Source organism: Mobula hypostoma, chromosome 1, assembly GCF_963921235.1.
Source record: "Mobula hypostoma chromosome 1, sMobHyp1.1, whole genome shotgun sequence".
Classification (NCBI taxonomy): Eukaryota; Metazoa; Chordata; class Chondrichthyes; order Myliobatiformes; family Myliobatidae; genus Mobula; species Mobula hypostoma.
Window position 1 is genome coordinate 57,319,583 of NC_086097.1, and position 20,703 is coordinate 57,340,285.

The 20,703-nt window shown below is 43.4% G+C and overlaps 1 protein-coding gene across 1 annotated transcript in view; it reads left to right on the forward strand.

The window, feature by feature from the left end:
- The window catches only part of kiaa0586 (KIAA0586 ortholog), a 538,659-nt gene that overhangs the window by 195,980 nt on the left and 321,976 nt on the right, over positions 1 to 20,703 (forward strand). Inside the window, exons 10-11 of the mRNA XM_063049620.1 lie at positions 13,857 to 14,013; positions 19,512 to 19,550. Coding sequence (XP_062905690.1) covers positions 13,857 to 14,013; positions 19,512 to 19,550 — 196 coding nt within the window. The remainder of the gene's footprint in view (positions 1 to 13,856; positions 14,014 to 19,511; positions 19,551 to 20,703) is intronic.

Sequence of the window (20,703 nt, forward strand, 5' to 3'; positions counted from 1 at the left end):
GCTGGGAAGGGATAAATGAAAGAGGTAAAGGACTGAAGAAGAAGGAATCTAATAGAAACAGTGGTCTTTGGAAGAAAGGAAAGGAGGAACGGAACCAGAGAGAAGTGATGGGCAGGTGACAAGAGGAGTGGTGAGAGGGGAACCAGAATGGGAAATGGAAGAAGAGAGAAGAAGAGAGGGGGGAGAAATTGTCAAAATTAGAGAAATCAATATCCATGCCATCGGGTTGGAGGCTACACAAATGGTATTGCTCCTCCAACTTGAATTTGGCCTCATTGTGGTAGTAGAGGAGGCCATTGATTAATGTGTCAAAATGGGAATGGGAAGTCGAATTGAAATGGGTAGCCACTGGGAGATCCTGCCTCTTGAGGTGGGCAGAGCAAAGACAATTGACAAAGCAGTCCCCCAGTCTATATCGGGTCTCACTGATGTAAAGGAAACCACACTAGGAGTACCAGATACAATAGACATTCCTGACAGACTAACAGATGAAGTGACGCATCTCCTGAAAGAACTATCTGAGACTATTTGGGGATCTAAATGGTGGTGTGGGAAGAGGTGTAGGGGCAGGCAAAGCACTTGTTACATTTGTTAGGATGAAGATCTGTTAGGAGGGATGAGCGGGCAAGGGAATCCCTAAGTGGGGAGGGGAAAGATGTGCTTAGTGGTAGGATTCCGTGCTGTAGATGGTGGAAGATATGGAGAATGATGTGCTGGATATAATGAGGCTTGTGGAGCGGTAGGTGAGGACATGACGAACCCTATCTCTGATTTGATAATGGGAGGATGGAATGATGATAGATCTGTGGGAAATGGAAGAGATGCAGGTGAGTGCAGCATTGATGATGGTGGAAGCGAAACACTGTTCTTTGAAAAATAGAGGTCATACTAGATGTTACAGAATGGAAATCCTCATCCTGAGAACAGATCCAGCAGAGACTAAGGAAATGAGAAAAGGGAATAGCATTTTTACAAGTGACGGGGTAGGAGGAGGTATAGATAAGATAATAGAGACAGTCGGTAGATTTGTAAAAGATGTTAGTGGATAGCCTGTTTCCAGAGATGGAGACAGAGATTGAGAAAAGGGAGAGAAATGTCAGAGATAAACCAAGTATATCTGAGTACAGACAGTGTTAATGTTGGTGAAACTGACGAGCTCAGGAAGCAGCACCAGTGCAGTCCACTGTAGTGGAGAAAAAGTTGGGGGGCATTGCTAGTGTAAGCTTGGAACATGGGCAGTTCACTGTTGCTAACAAAAGAGCTGGCATTGCTAGGATCCATGTGAGTGCCCATGGCTATAGCTCTGGCTTAGAGAAATTAGGAGGCACTGTAAGAGAAATTGTTGAGGTTAAGATCCAGTTCTGCCAGATGGGTGGTAAGGTTTGTTCTTCTGAAAGAGGTGGGTAGATTTAAGGCCTTGTGGATGGGGGGGGGGTGGTGGAAGTGTATAGGGTCTGGGCCTCCATGGTGAAAAGAAGGCCAGGAAACTGAAAGTTATTGAAGTGATGGAGAGCATGTGAAGTGTAGGTTAGATGGTATTGAACCAAGGGGGACAAAATTGAGATGAGGTATGTAGACATGAGTTCAGTGGGGCAGAAGCAGGCAAAAACAATGACCTTACTGGGACAGTCAGGTTTGTGGATCTTGAGTAGGAGATAGAAATGAGCAGTGTAGTGTATGAGAATTTTGAGGTTTGTGACAATGGATGTGAGATCTACAGAGGCAATGAGGTTGATGATAGTGTGGGAAAAATGGCCTGGTACTCCTTGGTGGAGTCCTGTGCAAAAGGTAAGCAAGACAAGTCTGAGAGCTACTGCCTGGTCACAGAGAGGTAGAGGTTAGTCCACCAGACCATTTTAGCAAGAGACGCTACTGACAACACCACTCTTGTCCGTGGGTGTGGTGGTGAGGTTGGGATTGGCACACAGTGAGTGGAGGGCAATGCGTTCATAAGGAGGTGAGGTTAGAATAGATGAGAGGAGTAGTGATGTTGAGACGGTTAAAGTCTCATCGGTAGTTAGAGATGAGAAGATCCAGAGCAGGGTGTCCAAGAAGACAAAGAGGGTTGAAAATGGGGCTGGGTTTAACTGGACAAAGATTTGCCTTTGAAATTTTTAGCAAGAGATGTGACTGACAGTTCTATGACTTTAAAGGTCATCGGTCTCCAAACTTGCTTGTGTACTTTTGCCGATCATTTTTGTATGAGAAATTTTGTAATTATACAGTACTTCGTCCATAATCTGAGATAAACCAATTTACAACAATGGTGATTTCTATATCCATTAGGTTTGTCTGCCTGTGCCTCAGCTTGATTTAAATTCTGCTGCAATCGTTTCATTTTTCTGAAGGCAAGTAATACTTTTGAAGTTTGACCTTTGAATCCTCCTAACAGCTCAGTGTGGAAATATCCAGGTCAGCCTTCTCTGGTACTGTGGGGCCTGTTAACAGAATCTGTGAAATGACAGTTTGTTGCTGAAGCTGTCAGTTAATGCTGCCAGGAATGTTTTCAATCTGTGCACATGAATCTATTTTTCTTCCTTGGAATAAGCGCACAAGGCACCTAGCAAGGTAGAACTTCAGGGCAATTGAATATAGAAGATGTAATGAGATTTAGTTGCATTGATGGTTTTCATTTACATTTATGAGCTTTCATTTTTAAATGTACAGGACAGGTGACCTCAAGTTTCAGTCATTTGGAAACAGAATTCACCTTCACAGTATTCATAAATCACTGCTGAAATTTTCGAGATAAGGAAGAAAATTGCTCTAATGGAATTTATGAAATAAAATAAATAAATGAAAGAGTTTTTGGCAACACATACAAAATGCTGGAGGAACTCAGCAGGCCAGCCAGCATCTATGGGAAAAAGCACAGTTGACGTCTTGGGCCGAAACCCTTCGGCAGGACTGGAGAAAAAAAAGCTGAGGAGTAGATTTGAAAGGTTGGGGGTAGGGAGAGAGAAACACCAGGTGATAGGTGAAACTTGGAGTGGGAGGGATGAAGCAAAGAGCCAGAAAGTTGATTGGTGAAAGAGACAGAGGCCATGGAAGAAAGAAAAAGGGTGGGAAGAGGAGGAGCACCAGAGAGAGGCGATAGGTGGGCAAGGAGACAACATGAGAGAGGGAAAGGGGATGGGAAATGGTGAAGGGGGGGAGGCATTACTGGAAGTTTGAGAAATCGATGTTCATGCCATCAGGTTGGAGGCTACCCAAACGGAATATAAGATGTTGTTCCTCCAATCTAAATGTGACCTTATCACGACAGTGGAGAAGGCCATGGATGGGCATATCGGAATGGGAATAGGAAATGGAATTAAAATGGGTGGCCACTGGGAGATCCCGCTTTTTCTGGTGGATGGAACATTGATGCTCGGCAAACTGGTTTCCCAATCTACGTTGGATCTCACCAATATACAGGAGTCCACACCTGGAGCATCGAACACGGTATATGACCCCAACAGACTCACAGGTGAAGTGTCACCTCACATGGAAGGATTGTTTAGGGCCCTGAATGGTAGTGAGGGAGGAGGTGTGGGGGCAGGTGAGTAGCACTTGCTCTGCTTGCAAGGATAGGTGCCAGGATGGAGATCAGTGGGGAGGATTGAATGGACAAGGGAGTCGCATAGGGAGCGATCCCTGCAGAAAGCAGAAAGTTGGGGGGCTGGAGGGAAAGTCGTGTTTGGTGGTGGGATCCAGTTGGAGGTGGCGGAAGTTTCGGAGAATTATGTACTGGGCGTTGAAGCTGATGAGGTGGTAGGTGAGGACAAGAGGAACCCTATCTCTGGTAGGGTGGCAGGATGATGGGGTAAGAGCAGACATGCATGAAATGGAAGGGATGTGGTTGAGGGCAGCATTGATGGTGGACGAAGGGAAGCCCCTTTCTTTGAAAAAGGGGGACTTCTCCTTTGTTCTAGAATTGAGAAAAGGGGTGGTGTTTTTACAAGTACCAGAGTAGGATGAGATATAGTCCAGGTAGCTGTGAGAATCTGTAGGTTTATAATAAACACCAGTGGATAAGCTGTCTCCGGAGATAGAGACACTGAGATCAAGAAAGGGAAAGGAAGTGCCAGAAATGGACCAGGAGAATTTGAGGGCAGGTGGAAGTTGGAGGCAAAGTGGATGAAATCGATGAGTTGAGTATGGGTGCAGGAAACAGCACTAACGCTGTTGTTGATGTAGCGTAGGAAAAGTGCAGGATGGTCACCAGAGTAGGCCTGGAACATAGACTGTTTCATGTAGCTGACAAACAGGCAGGCATAGCTGGGACCCATGTGAGTGCCCAGAGCTACTCCTTTTGTTTGAAGGAAGCGAGAGGCTAAAAGAGAAATTATTTAGAGTGAGGACAAGTTCCGCTAAACTGAGGAGAGTGGTAGTGGAGGGGGACTGGTTGGGTCTGGTGTCTAGAAAGAAACGAAGTCTTAGAGGCCTTCCTGGTGGGGGATGGATGTGTATAGGAACTGGATATCCTTAGTAAAAATAAGATGATGGGGGCCAGAGAACTTGAAATCCCTGAAAAGATCAAGAGACTGTGAAGTGTCACAGATGTAGGTAGGAAGGGCCTGAACTGGGGGGAATAAGATAGAGTCGATATATGCAGATATGAGTTCAGTGGGGCAGGAATAAGCTGAAACAATGGGTCTACCTGGACAAGCGGGTTTATGGATCTTGGGTAGGAGGTAGAAAAGGGAGGTGCGGGGTGCGGGAACTATGAGGTTGGTGGCAGTGGATGGGTGAACCCCAGAGTCAATAAGGTTGGTGATGGTGTGGGAGACAATGGCCTGGTGTTCCTTCGTGGGGTCCTGTTCGAGAGGTAAGTTAGAGGATGTGTCTGGGAGTTGGCACTGGGCCTCAGCAAGGCAGAGGTCAGTATGCCAGACGACTACAGTACCTCCCTTATCTGCGGGTTTGATGGTGAGGTTAGGATTAGTGTGAAGGGAGTGCAGAACCAAGCATGCGGAAGGAGTGAGGTTGGAATAGGAGAGAGGAGTGTTAAAGTCTAGATGGTTAATCTTCCATCGGCATTCTTCCAGCATTTTGTGTGTGTTGCTCGGATTTCCGGCATCTACAGATTTTCTCTTGTTTGTGAAAGAGTTTTAAAACTGGATTGTATTAACTCATGACCAGATTATGTGGCTTTTTTAGAATATTGTGATAGGGACCATTTTCCAAAAATGCAACTCTTCCCTCAGCAATCGTAATGCAGTGGTTGACTGTACTGAACATACATATGGGGCATCACAGAAGCATGGTGGTTAGTGTTACACTGCCACAGTGCCAGTGACCTGGGTTCAATTCCACCACTGTAGTAAGTAGTTTGAACATTCTCCCCGTGACTGCGTGGGATTCCTATAGGTGTGCTGGTTTCATCCCACATTCCAAAGATACACAGGTTAATAGTTTAATTGGTCACATGGGTGCAATAGGCAGTGGGATCTCAGACTGGAAGAGCCTGTTATCTCTAAGTAAAATAAAATTAATATATATTTGTATCATCTTAATCTTCATGTCGTTGCACCAAATAAATACTATTTCTGCAGGAGGTGAAATGTAGGTTGATAATTGTTACAAGCTTAATTATAACTTGATTTCCCCATTAAATGTAGTAGAGCAATAAGTTGGACATTTGAAAACTAGGTTGATATGGGCCAAGCACAAGCAGATGGAGCTAGCCCATTTAGAAATCTTGGTCAACATTGAAGAGCTGGGTTGGCCGGCCTATTTCTGTGCTGTGTGATTCTATGACTAAGTTAGGGTGAAAGAAGCATATTTTTGACAGGTACCCTAGCTGGTTTCTGCCTTTCTTTACATTGTTCATTTTAGAAGTTCACATTATATTCTCAGTTCTGATTTTTGCTATTTCTCCACAATCTTTTTGGCTTTACTTCATACATATTCCAAAGAATAAAGTTGCTCTACTATGCATTATTGGGAAATGTGTTGGAACTTCACCATTATTGAGCTACTTAATATTTTATTCCCATCTGTACACCCTGTCAAATCCTAATTACTGCCTTTTTTTTTGGAAGACTTGAAAAACCGTGAGCTTGAAATGCAGTAAGCTGTGGATGTGGATTTTGCACTTTATCTTTCGATTGAAGAGTGTTCGTTGTTGTTTGAGACAAGTTTTTTTCATTCCCTTTGCATTTTCAACTTTGTCCTCATGTGAGCATTTACTGCATCATTTATTTTACTACTCTCAGCAGCTGAACTTCACTTAACTCAGCTTTATTAGACTTCGTCAAAAATATTAATGGTTTAAAACTGGAAAATATTGGAAAAGTACATATTAAACCACCTGAAAGAGAAAAAGCCAATGTTTTATATTTTATAAAAGTGAAAATCTTTATTCCACTCATACTATTGAAATAAATTGCTTTAAGGAAATAAAGCCTTAATGGATTTAACAAAGCTCATGTATTATATGATGTAATGAGTTAAGCTTTCATTGATGATGAACTGACTTGATATGCAACAACATGAATTATTTGTAGTTGGCCCAGAGAGGTATAAGACATTAGATAGCTGTTCAACATTCCACTGATTCTGTAGCTTTTCAAACTTTGTTGACATGGATTGGATTTTATTAATTAGTCATTATAAATATAAAAGTGGTCAAAAGATTTAGCATAATAATCCAGGAAATTGATTCATTGACTGAAAGGAAAGGTTGTAATTGAAATGGGCTATCTTTATTTTGCAGTGATGCTCAATGTTTTTTCTTGGAAATCTAAATACCTGTAGGTTCTTGAAATCGGAAATAAGCACAGAAAATGCAGGAGACAATCATCAGGGCGGGCAACAAGAGAAACAGTTAGTATTTCAGATTAAAGTTCCTTTGTCATAACTGGGAAAGAAATAAAATACATTAGTTTTCAGTAGCAGGGAAGGCGGGGGAGGAATAAACAAGGAGAATATCCATGTGGAGACAAGGCCAGGATTGATGTGGCGAGAAGTTGTAAACAAGTTTTTGTGGTCAATAGGTTAATGTGTGCAGCTAGTGAGAGAGAACATGAGCAAAGGAACAGGAAAGCTACGAAATGAGGCAGTTAGTAATAATACAAACAATTGAGTATAAGTTGCTGCAAAATGTAGGTTTGTTGATCATGCCTAGAAGTTCTGGTTGAAGGTAAGGTGGAGAGAATAAAATTTACCTGATATCTTATAGATGGCCTGTTGTGGTACAGACAGAAAATAAATTACTTGAAGTTGTAGGATCTGTATTATGTTTATTAGCACTGACATATGTTGTGGAATTTGTTGTTTTGCAGCAGCAGTACAGTGCATTATAAGATAGTGAGCAAAATGGTGAGATAGTGTTCAGAAATTTGATGGTGGGTGCAAAGCTGCTCTTTCTAAACTATCAAGTGTGTGTATTTAGGCTCTTGTAGCTTCCTCTCTAGTAGTAATGAGAAGATGGTGTGTCCTGGATGGTGAGCAACTATTGAGTCCAGCAATTATTGCCCAGAGGATGAGGTGCTGTTCCCCAAGGTTATCTTGAATCTTGTAGAATTGCAGAAGGCCACAGACACTTATAGGACAAGGTATTAGTGAATGGAGGATGAAAGTGGCAGACAAAAGGAAGCTCTTGGTCATTGCTATGGACTGAATACAGATACTGCATAAAGCAATCAGCCAGTCTCAATATATTGCCTTCTGTACATTGGAGAAAAGAATACAAAGACTGAATGTGGTACTCTAGACTCTAGAGTCCAACTAAATTGTTGCTTCACCTGGAAAGAAAATTTGGGTTCCTGGATCTTGAGAAGAGGTGAATGATAGGTGTTGGATCTTCTATGATTCCATGGGTAAATAACATGAAATGACAATGCCAGATAGAAATAAAAGCATAGGAAAAGGAGTCACAAAGGGACTGATCCTTTTGAAATGCTGAGAGAGGTCACGAGAGGAATATGTGTATACAGCATAAAGCAATTTTGTTGGAGCTGGCAGAAATTGTGAAAGATCTATTGAATGCAGAAGGTGATGAGACTAGTAATCTCTGTTCTGTCCCGGAGGAGAGGAAGTAAGACTGGGGTTGCAGAAGATGGTTGAGACAAATCCAGGACTCTGGTAAAGGGAAAACCACAGATCTGAAAGGAGGAAGATATCTCAGAGTTACCTGTGTGGAAAGTTTTATCATTAGAGCAAATACAAATGATAAAGGAATTGGGAGAATGAAATGGACTCATGGGAGAAGGTAGTGTTGGAGAAGTATCCAAATGCTAGCTGTGGAGAATTGTAGACTTGTAATGGACGTATGTTGCCAGTCTATTCCCTGAGATCAAAATGGAGAATCCAGAATAGGAAGGAAAGGGTCATGGCTTGTTCCCTGTTCCAAGTAAGAGCAGAGTGGAAATTGCCAGCAAAAGTAATGAAAATTTTTAAGCTCTCTGATTGAGCTTGAAGAAGATTGAAATAAAGACAATGGAGAGTGCGGATGCTGTCATCTGGAGCATCACACAAAATTCTGGAGGAACTCAGCAGGTCAGTTGTGTCTTTGCTGGAAAATGCACAGTCGATGTTTGGGTCAAGACCCTTGATGTAGACCAGGGGTTCTCCAACCTGGGGTCCATGGACCTCTCAGTTAATGGGAGGGCTCCATGGTATATAAAAGGTTGGGAACCCCTGATCTAGACTGAAACATAGTTGGAAGTTGTCCAGTAAAAGGAAATAGAGAGAAGAGTTTGAGCAAGAGCTGGTAGGCGATAGGAAGATCCTTGTGAAGAGGGTGATAGGCAGATAAAGTGGTGGGGGCGGGGGCGTAGAAGAATGGGAATAGTGTGAGAAGGTGAGAGGTGATTGATATGCGGGAGTGACAAAGGATTGAAGATGATGGACTCTGATAAGAGAGGAAGGTGAAGCATGGAATAAAGGGAGGGAGTTGACACAGTTAGAGGGGAGTAGTGGGGAAGGGGAGCCACTGGAGGAGTGTGTGAATGATGTACAAATGGGGAAGCTGTGGAGGAGAAAGAGACAGTACTAGAGTGGGGAAGAGAAAAGGGATAGATGTTTCTTTCACTGTCTTCCCCCCCCCCACACCCTCTCCCATCTTCACATTAAGTACACACACCTCCCATTGGTTTCCCTCCCCATCTTCTTCCTTCTCTTCTCTCCAACTTCCCTCTCTTTATTCCATACTTCACCACTCCATCATTCTCATGCCCCCACCTGGATCCACCTATTACATGCCAGCTCTTGCTCCATTCTCCTATTCATACTGGCTTTCTCCCCTTTATCTTTCACTCTAGGTGAAGAGTTTCAATGCAAAGCATCAAATGTCCATTTCTCTCCATAGAAGCTGCCTAAATTGCACTAATGTTTTGTGTTGAACAAGGACAAGGTTAGCTTGGTCCACATCCTTGCTGATAGAATCATAGAACATTACCGCATGGAAGCGGGGGCTTTGGCCCATCTAGTGTGACAGTATGGCCCGTGTCCATCCCACACATGAGCCATCTGTTGTCGGCCCCCAACCAACACATATTCCACTCTTCCCTCCTACCCCTCCTCACAGTCCCCTACCCTGCTCTCATGACTATACCCCTTCCCCACACGAAACCAGCACGGTGGGCTTCACAGCTCTACAGGTGAGAAGACAGCTGAAACGTCTCAACTCAAGCAAGGCTGCAGGACCGGATGGTGTCAGTACCAGGGTGCTCAAAGCCTGTGCCCCTCAGCTATGTGGAGTACTTTGCCATGTATTCAACCTGAGCCTGAGGCTCTGGAGGGCTCCTGTGCTGTGCAAGACGTCCGGTCTCGTCCCTGTGCCGAAGATGCCGCGCCCCAGCGGCCTCAATGACTACAGACCGGTGGCATTGACCTTCCACATCATGAAGACCCTGGAGAAACTTGTTCTGGAGCTGCTCCGGCCTATGGTCAGGCCACACTTAGATCCCCTCCAGTTCGTCTACCAGCCCCGACTAGGAGTTGAGGATGCCATCGTCTTCCTGCTGAACCGGTCTACGCCCACCTGGCCAAACCAGCGAGCACTGTGAAGGTCATGTTTTTTGACTTCTCCAGTGCGTTCAACACCATCCGCCCTGCTCTTCTGGGGGAGAAGCTGACAGCGATGCAGGTGGATGCTTCCCTGGTATCATGGATTCTTGATTACCTGACTGGCAGACCACAGTACGTGTGCTTGCAACACTGTGTGTCTGACAGAGTGATCAGCAGCACTGGGGCTCCACAGGGGACTGTCTTGTCTCCCTTTCTCTTCACCATTTACACCTCGGACTTCAACTACTGCACAGAGTCTTGTCATCTTCAGAAGTTTTCTGATGACTCTGCCATAGTTGGATGCATCAGTAAGGGAGATGAGGCTGAGTACAGGGCTACGGTAGGAAACTTTGTCACATGGTGTGTGCAGAATTATCTGCAGCTTAATGTGAAAAAGACTAAGGAGCTGGTGGTAGACCTGAGGAGAGCTAAGGTATAGGTGACCCCTGTTTCCATCCAGGGGGTCAGTGTGGACATGGTGGAGGATCACAAATACCTGGGGATACGAATTGACAATAAACTGGACTGGTCAAAGAACACTGAGGCGGTCTACAAGAAGGGCCAGAGCCGTCTCTATTTCTTGAGGAGACTGAGGTCCTTTAACATCTGCTGGACGGTGCTGAGGATGTTCTATGAGTCTGCGGTGGCCAGTGCTATCATGTTTGTTGTTGTATGCTGGGGCAGCAGGCTGAGGGTGGCAGACACCAATAGAATCAACAAACTCATTCGTAAGGCCAGTGATGTTGTGGGGATGGAACTGGACTCTCTGACGGTGGTGTCTGAAAAGAGGATGCTGTCTAAGTTGCATACCATCTTGGTCAATGTCTTCCATCCACTACATAATGTACTGGTTGGGCACAGGAGTACATTCAGCCAGAGACTCATTCCACCAAGATGCAGCACTGAGCGTCATAGGAAATCATTCCTGCCTGTGGCCATCAAACTTTACAGCTCCTCCCTTGGAGGGTCAGACATCCTGAGCCAATAGGCTGGTCCTGGACTTATTTCATAATTTCCTGGCATAATTTACATATTACTATTTAACTATTTATGGTTCTATTACTATTTCTTATTTATGGAGCAACTGTAACGAAAACCAATTTCCCCCAGGATCAATAAAGTATGACTATGACTCTGACTAGTCCGGGCCAAACCACTAATTTGCCTAGACCCATTGATCTGAACCTGGACCATAGCCCTGCTTTTCCCTTCCTGTCCATGTAGCTATCCAAATTTCTCTTAAATGTAGAAATCAACACCATACCCACCACTTGAGCTGGCAGCTCATTCCATATTCCCACTATCCTCTGAGGGTGAAGAAGTTTCCTCTCATGTTCCCCTTAAACATTTTACCTTTCACCCTTAACTCATGATCTCTAGTTGTAGTCTCATCCAACCTCAGTGGAATAAGCTTGCTTGCATTTACCTTATCTATACCCCTCATAATTTTGTATAACTATCAAATTTTCCCTCAATCTTCTACATTCTAGGGAATAAAGTGCTAACCTATTCAATCTTTCCTTGTAACTCAGGTCCTCAAATCCCAGCAGTATCTTTGTAAATTTTCTCTGCACTCTTTCAATCTTATTTAAGTCTTTCCTGTAGGTTGGTGGCCAAAACTGAACATGGCCCAAATTAGGCCTCACCAACGTCTTATACAATTTCAACGTAACATATAGACCAGAACCTCTGGCCGCTCACCCTCCCACTTAAAAATGCTATGGACTTGTTCTTGTCCACAGAATCTCCTTTCTGTTCCCCTAACCAGTGATCCCCTATCACTACAGCTCGCCTCTTCTTCCCCTTTCCCTTCTGAGCCACGGTCAGACTCTGTGCCAGAGACCTGACCTCCTGACCCCCCCCAACCGCCTCCAGTGTCTGTAACTTCAAAACATTAAACTAATTCAAAGGAAGGCACAGGACTCTGAAATGCGGGGCTAACTTTGTGTTTTACTCTAAGCGAGGCTCGCACCTATCACGAGGCTGCCTGATGATGTATACAATTCACGTATTTATGCATATAACCCATATATGCATAATCCTACTATTTTATATATATATATATACACACACATACATACACAATCACACAAGATTACTCAAATATTGCTGAAATATTAAATACACAACACCCCAACAGCATCCAAAGCAGTATCTGTGTTGTTGAGCGGAACAGCCACAGGATACTTTGCACTGGCTGCCTTTTCCCTTTCGTCCTACTGACAGTCACCCAGTTACCTCTGTCCTTCTGTTTGAGTGTCATGACTATCAACCCCTCAGCCTCCCAAATAATCCAGAGTTTATTCAGTTCCAGCTCCAAATCCTTAACATGGTCTGTTAGAAGCTGGAGCTGGATGTACTTCTTACAGATATTGTCATCAGGGACAATGGAGGTGTCCTTGTCTTCCCATATCCTGCAAGAGGAACAGCTGCATTGCTTTAAGTGTGCAATAACAGACACATAAAGGATAAGTAGTGAAGAAAAAGAACTATCTATGGCCTTTGCCTTTCCTAAGCCTTGATGAGCCAAAGCATCAATTCCCCACTCTAACATTGGCTTACTCACACAATGGCCATCCTGCTTAAGCCTAACTCCTTTCTATTGGTCCTTGCCAGGTGCCTAATTATGTGCAACGCAATGTCTCTTCTGGAACTGTGGCGTGCAAAAATTGCTGATTACCCCCGCTTGCTTCTTTTAAACTTTCTCACCATCTACTCAATCTGGTGCCCCCTCGAGACTGTGGCGCGCAAAAAGTGCCGACTGCTCTCACTTGCTTCTTATAAACTTATTCCCTCTATACAATCCAATGTCCCCTTGGGACTGTGGCAAGCAAAAAGTCTGATGTGGGATGGAAGTATGGAGGGATTTTAACATCTGTGGTTGAAGATTAGTCTACTTACACCAGGAAATTGGGAATGTGAAATGATGGAGACTGTTTGGGATGTCACAGATACAAATGGAAATGGACTGGACTAGAATGAAAACCAGAATGCCAGGTATAGAAACAGCAATGCCCTTGAACAGAAAAGCCTACAAAAAGTCTTGAATACAGCCCAGTCCATCATGAGTAAAGCCTTCCCCACCTTTGAGTACATCCACATGGGGCACTGTCACAGGAAAGCAGCATCCATCATCAAGGACCCTGACCATCCAGGCCACGCTCTCTTCTCACTGCTGTCATTAGGAAGGATGTAGAAGAACTTCAGGACTCTTACCACCAGGTTCAGGTACAATTATTACTTCTCATCTGTCAGGCTTTTGAGCCAGAGATGATAACTTCACTCAACTTCAGTCAACCCAACACTGAACTGAACACAACCTATGGACTCTGCATCTTTCAAGACTCTGCATTTCGTGTTCTCAATATTTATTGCTTTTTTTTTGTTATTGTTATTTTTTGAATTTGCAGTTTGTTGTCTTTTGCATATTGGATGTTTGCCCATCTTGCTGTGTACTGTCGTTCGCTGATTCTATTGTGTTTATTTGTATTTACTTTGAATGCCCACAAGAAAATAATTCTCAGGGTTGCAGCTGGTGACATATACAGTATATACTTTGATATGAAATTTACTTTGAACTTTGAAGGATGGAGTCAACATTGATAAAAGGGCACTTGGTGATCTGGAATAGGATGAAGCAACAAAACTGACAGACAGGCCTATTCCTATTTTTTTTGTGTAATAATTATGTTTATTAGTCAATCACTATTTGTAGTTAGCATGGTTTTAAATTTCTTCGAACATTGTAATATTTATAAACATGTTAAAAGTGCACTAATATGTTAGGGGTTAATATGTACAGTATCTGTATATAACTGATGTCAGTTTTCAGATGGTGAATGTCATTTGCTTTTTTTTAGCTCAAGCAACCCGCTGACTGAATCGTTTGCAACCTTTGTAGACCCCTCTAGGGGTTCTCGATCAGCAGCATGCAAAACTAAACCAGATGTACAGAGAGCTGCTGATGTACTGCATGACCTTGGAAAACTGAATGGAGAAATGCACAACATTCTACAGGTAATGAAACAATGACAAGCACACGGCCTGAAATTACAATCCTTTACTGCAAGATCTTGTTAAGAAATATGAAAACAAATATAAAAAATGCTGCAGTGGAATCTTACAAAAATAGCTGGACAGGATGCTCTTGATAATTGATAATGATTAAAATGATTAAATACTCATAGGATACACTCACCATGTATGCTAGCAATGATGTAAAAAGTTGATTTGCATTTTATATTCTTTCATGTTCCTTTCATGGTGTCTCAAAGCCTTTTACTGACAATGAAATATTTTCAAAGGGCAGTTTCAGTGGCATTGTAGGAAACATAGCAGCCCGTGTGGGCACTGCAACTCCTAGATACAATAATTTTCAAATGGCTCCTTAATCTATTACAGACATGGTTAGATTATCTATTATAGTAATGGATGCCTCAGTTTTTTCTGAGAATGATTTTATGGTGTTTTGACATAAACTGAATAGCACCATCATTTCCTTAGTTTAATGCCTCTTCCAAAAGAAGGCACCTCTCACAGACCAGCTCAAGTATAAGCACAGAAATCTGTGCTCTGGAAGGGGACTTCAAATAGCAATTGTCCAACTCAAAGACAAAAATACTGCAGTAAGTGCTGCAGGTGAAAGAGGTCAAGACACAGCTGAATGGAGTATTAACATTTTGGGTCAATATTTTGTCCAATTAACATTAACTGTACCTTCAGATGATGCCTGTTGAGTTTCTTCCGCACTCTCTGTCTTAATTTCTGAGTTCCGACATCTGCAGCTGTGTACTTAGTTACAAACTTTAAAATTCACAAGGCATCTATTCACATCTGTAATTTATCCTCCAGCTATTTGTCAGTTAAAAGAAAATAAATATGATTATATTATTATAAACAAGAGAAAATCTGCAGATGCTGGAAATCCGAGCAACACACACAAAATGCTGGAGGAACTCAGCAGGCCAGGCAGCATCTATGGAAAAAGTACAGTTGACGTTTCCGGCTGAAACCCTTTCGCAGAACTGGAGAAAAAAGCTGAGAAATAGATTTGAAAGGTGGTGTTGGGGGGGGGAGGTGAAGGAGAGAGAGAACCACCAGATGATAGGTGAAACCTGGAGGGGGAGAGATGAAGTGAAGAGCTGGGAAGTTGATTGGTGAGATGAGGTGAGAGAGGGAAGGGGGATGGGAAATGGAGAAGGTGGGGGGAGTATTACTGGAAGCTTGAGAAATCGATGTTCAGGCTACCCAAATGGAATATAATGTGTTGTTCCTCCAACCTAAGTGTAGCCTCATCACGACAGTGGAGGAGATCATGGATGGACATATCGGAATGGGAATGGGAAGTGGAATTAAAATGGGTGGCCACTAGTAATCCTGCTTGTTCTGGCGTACAAAGCGTAGATGCTCAGCAAGGCAGTGTCCCAGTCTATGTCGGGTCTCACCGATGTACGGGAAGCCACACCGGGAGCACCGAACACAGTAAATCACCCCAGCAGACTCACAGGTGAAGTGTTGCCTCAACTGAAGGACTGTTTAGGGCCTTGGATGGTAGTGACGGAGGAGGTGTAGGGGCAGGTGTAGCACTTGTTCCGCTTGCAAGAATAAGTGCAGGAGGGAGATCAGTCGGGAGGGACAAATGGACAAGGTAGTTGCATAGGGAGCGATCCCTGCGGAAAGCAGAAAGTGGAGGGGGGAGTTTGGTGGGGAGGGAAAGATGTGCTTGGTGGTGGGATTCTGTTGGAAATAGTGAAAGTTTCGGAGAATTATGTGCTGAACGCGGAGGCTGGTGGGGGGTGGGTGAGGACAAGAGGAACTCTAACCCTAGTCGGATGGCAAGAGGAGAGGGTAAGAGCAGATGTGCATGAAATGGAACATATATGGTTATCCACTGATGTCTATTACAAACCCAAGGACATGCTCTTGATCTTTTCAAGGATTTCAAGTTCCTTGGCCCCCGTCATCTCATTTTCACTTTGAGTATCCAATCCCTCTACACCTCCATCCCCCACCAGGAAGGCCTCAAAGCTCTCTGTTTTTTCTGGACACCAGAGCTAACCAGTTCCTCTCCACCACTACAACACAAGCTGACTTGTCCTCACTCTAAATAATTTCTCTTTTGGCTTCTCCCACTTCCTTCAAACAAAAGAGGTAGTCAGGGGCACTCGCATGGGTCCCAGCTGTGCCTGACTGTTTGTCAGCTACGTGAAACAATCTATGTTCCAGGCCTGCTCTGGCGACTGTCCCACACTTTTCCTATGCTACATCAACGAAAGCATTGGTGCTACTTCCTGCACCCATGCTGAACTCGTCAACGTCATTCACTTTGCTTCCAACTTGCACCCCGCCCTCAAATTCACCTGCTCCATTTCTGGCACTTCCCTTCCCTTTCTCGATCTCACTGTCTCTATCTCTGGAGACAGCTTATCCACCGATGTCTATTACAAACCCATGGATTCTCACAGCTACTTAGACTACACCTTGTCCCACCCTACTACTTGTAGCAACGCCATCCCCTTTTCTCAATTCCTCCATCTCCACTGTATTTACTTGCAGGATAGAACGAAGGAGATGTCCTCCTTTTTCAAGGAAAGGGCTTCCCTTCCTCCACCATCAATGCTGCCCTCATCCGCATCACTTCTATTTCATGCATGTCTGCACTTACCCCATCGTCCTGCCATCCTACCAGGTACAGGGTTCCTCTTGTCTTCACCTACCACCCCACTAACCTCCGGGTCCTAAACTTACACCACCTCCAATGGGATCCCACTACCAAGCACGTCTCCCCTCCCTACCTCCACCCCCCCCCCACTTTCTGCGTGATCCCCTTGTCCATTCGTCCTTCCCCACCAATCTCCCTCCTGGCACTTATCCATTCAAGCAGAATAAGTGCTACACCTGCTCCCTCACTACCATCCAGGACCCTAAACAGTCCTTCCAGGTGAGGTGGCACTTCATGTATGAGTCTGTTGGGGTAATTTTCTGTGATCATTGCTCCCAGTGTGGCCTCCTGTACATTGGTGAGACTTGATGTAGGCTGGGAGACCGCTTTGCCAAGCATCTATCCTCCATCCGCTAGAACAAGATGTAGCATGAACATAGATTTCTCCAACTTCTGATAATTTTTTCCGCTCCGCCTTCCCACTTTTTCTCTCTGGCCTCTCTTCTGCTCACCAACCTGTTATCTCCCTTTGGTGCCCATCCTCCTTTCTTTTCTCCCATGATCAATGCTTCTCTCATATCACATTCCTTCTTCTCCAACCCCTTACTTTTTCCACCCATCACCTCCCAGCTTCTTACGTAATTTCCCTTCCCTCACCTATCTGGCTTCTATGCCCTTTTAGCTTGTTCTCCTTCCCCTCCCCCTACCTCCTTAATTTGGCTTCTTCCTGTTTCCTTGACAATCTTGAAGAAGGGTCTTGGGCCAAAACATCAGCTGTTTATTCATTTCCTGAGATGCTGCCAGACCTGCTGAGTACCTCCAGAAGTTTGTGTGTGTTGCAATAAATTGAGGAGAATATTAATGATCTGGGTGGTTTTAATAAAATTAGGGATTTGAAACTGCCTCACATATAATGTATAATAAAAATACAAGATTTTGCTTTCATATTTTATGGTAATAATATATTTTCATTGTGTTTCCATTGATGTACAAATCTACATCACAAATATTTTGAGATTACTCTCTGCTTTAATCACATAGTTTTGAGCAATTTTCAAAAAATTATTAGTATTGTGGCGAGCATTTGGTCCATAATGACAGACGAGGAAGCTCATTAACTCAATAACAGTTTTATTTTTTATTAGCAAAATATACTTTATTCAAAAATGAAATTATGTACAATAAACCATTCAATGACTCTCAGTCCTTTACAGACGTTTCCACTACATTCTATACATTTCCACACTTTCAGCCACTCACGTGGCAGTCTGTTGGTTCATCTTTACACACCTTTGTTGAGGGGTTTATTCCCCGCCACCTGACCCCTCCCACTCCTACAGGAGAAGAACCCTAAACCATGGTCCTTCCCCACCGGGCGGTTGCGGTGGCTGCACCAAGTTTCGGTGCTGTTTTTTTAAATTTTTTAATTCAAAATATACTTTATTCAAAAATAAAATTATAGACAATAAACCATTCAATAACTTTCCATCCTTTACATACTTTCTATTATAGTCTGTAGATATCCATACTTTTGGCCACCCACGTGGCACTCCAATTGTTCACCTTATCACATCATTGTTGAGGGGTATACTCTGGCCACCCGACCCCTCCCACTCCCGTGGGTGAAGAAACCTATACCATGGTCCTTCCCAACCGGGCCCTTGCGGTGGCTGCACCAAGTTTCAGTGTGTCCCTCAGCATGTACTCGTGCAGCCGAGAATGTGCCAGTCGGCAGCATTCTCCCACGGACATCTCTTTTATTGCGATAAACACAAAACTGACTGGGCACCATGACGTGGAGCGTGAGCCTAGCCAGTCTCACACAGATGGGGGAGGTGACCATCACACACCCCGGTTAGAGTTAGGGTGACCCACGAATACACAAGCAAATAACTGTATAACCTAAGCTAAAATGTTACAATAAATGATCTGGAACTTCCTACCGTCCTACCGTAATCCCACAAGAACAATAAACAGTGCTGATCATTAGAAATGCAAGGGTGGGCGGTCAACCACCCCACCCCCCAGAGCGTCACAGTATGTAGCCACCAAATCAACTGAAAAAAATGTTGACTGTCTGTATAAGGGTGTTACTTTCTTCACACTCTTGAGATAGCAATTTGACTTATTTCTAGTTATATATCAGATTATTTAAATTCTTTGTAATTCTCTTGCAAATATGTTAAATTACATAGATGTGGAAACTTGTTAGAACCCAGAATTGAAGTGAGTACACCCTGGTCTTAATTGCCCTCTATGCTTTTCCTTGTCAAGTTCAGAGTTCAAATTAAATTTTATTATCAAAGTACATATATGTCACCATATACAACACAGAGATTAATTTTCTTGTGGGCATACTCAATAAATCTATAGAATAATAATGATAGCTCAATCAATGAAAGACCACTCATAGAGGGCGTTCAACCAGAGTACAGAAGACAGCAAGCTGTGCAAATACAAAGAGAAGAAATAATAATAAATGACTTAATTAATAAACTAATATCGAGGACATGAGATGAAGAGTCCTTGAAACTAAGTCCATTGGTTGTGGGAACATTTCAGTGATGGGGCAAGAGAAGTTGAGTAAAGTTATCCCCTTTGGTTCAAGAGCTTTATGCTTGAGGGGTAATAACTGTTCCTGAACTAGGTGGTGTGAGTCCTGATGCTCTCGTATCTTCTCCCTGATGGCAGCAGTGAGAAAAGAGCATGTTCTGGGTGTTCGGGGTCCTTGATGATCAATGCTGCCTTCCTGTGACAGTAATTTACTTAGAAATTTAGAACCCAGCAAGCTGTATATTAAAATTATTCTGTTTTTTTGGAAGACTTAACTATAATCATGTTTTTTTTCTTTCAGGAGGCAGAGCAGTGGCAGTCTTGCATGCAAGGCATTAAGGTTTGATTTCTGATTTTTCTTAAAATATTCACAGTATTTTTAGCTGCTTGGTAATGCATTGAGACAGGAATGAAAATCACGGAAAAAGGTCATAAGATTTAGTGGTGTTTTAGTTATTCCTCCTCTTCATTCCCTTTCTCACAAATCGAGTGTGAGTGCCAGTCAGAGCAACAGCTGCAAGCCTATTGACTCACCACCTCTGCAATATCATCTGGTAGGTTGCCATGGAAATTACTACACTGTTCATCACCACTGTATGTTCAGCCCTGACTTCTTCCCCCATGAGATTTCTTGCTTTTCATATTGGTATATCTCCAGTACATTTCAGTATCTTTATGCTGTACATGGGACTATAAATTTGCATTGAAGAATTCTCCTAAGTTCTTCTTAACAAAAACTGTGTGCCTTCTCAATTTTTGATAATTAGCTGCAAGTTATTTTTAAGGCATGCACTTCTCGTCATTATTAATCTCCATAAAGGCCTTTGAAAAGGTGCCGCACATGAGTCTGCTAAACAAAGTTTAGAGCCCATGATATTACAGGAAAGGTACTAGCATAGATAGAATATTGGCTAGCTGGGAGGAGACAAAGAGTGGGAATAAAGGGGGTCTTTTCTGGTTGGCTGCCGGTGTCTAGAGGTGTTCCACAGGGGTTGGTGTTGGGACCGCTTCTTTTCATGTTATGTGTTAATGATTTGGGTGACGTGGCTTTGTAGCCAAGTTTGCAGACAATACGAAGATAGGTGAAGGGGCAGGTAGTTTTGGGGAAGCAGAAAGGTGGCCACAGAAGGACTTCGACAGAATAGTTGAATGGTCAAAGAAGTGGCAGGTGAAATATAGTGTAGAACGTATATGGTGAAGCAGTGTGGTAGAAGGAATAAAGGTATTAGCTATTTTGTAAATAGGGAGAAAATTCAGAAATCGTAAGTGTAGAGAGACTTGGGAGTCCTCATTCAGGATTCCCTAAAAGTCAACATACAGGTTGAATCAGTGGTAAGGAAGGCAAGTGCAATGTTAGTGTTCATTTCGAGAGGACTGGGATATAAGAACATGGATATACTGCTGAGGTTTTATAAGGCATTGGTCAGTCTGCACTTGGAGTATTGTGAGCAGTTTTGAACTCCTTATCTAAGATAGTTTGTGCTGGCATTGGA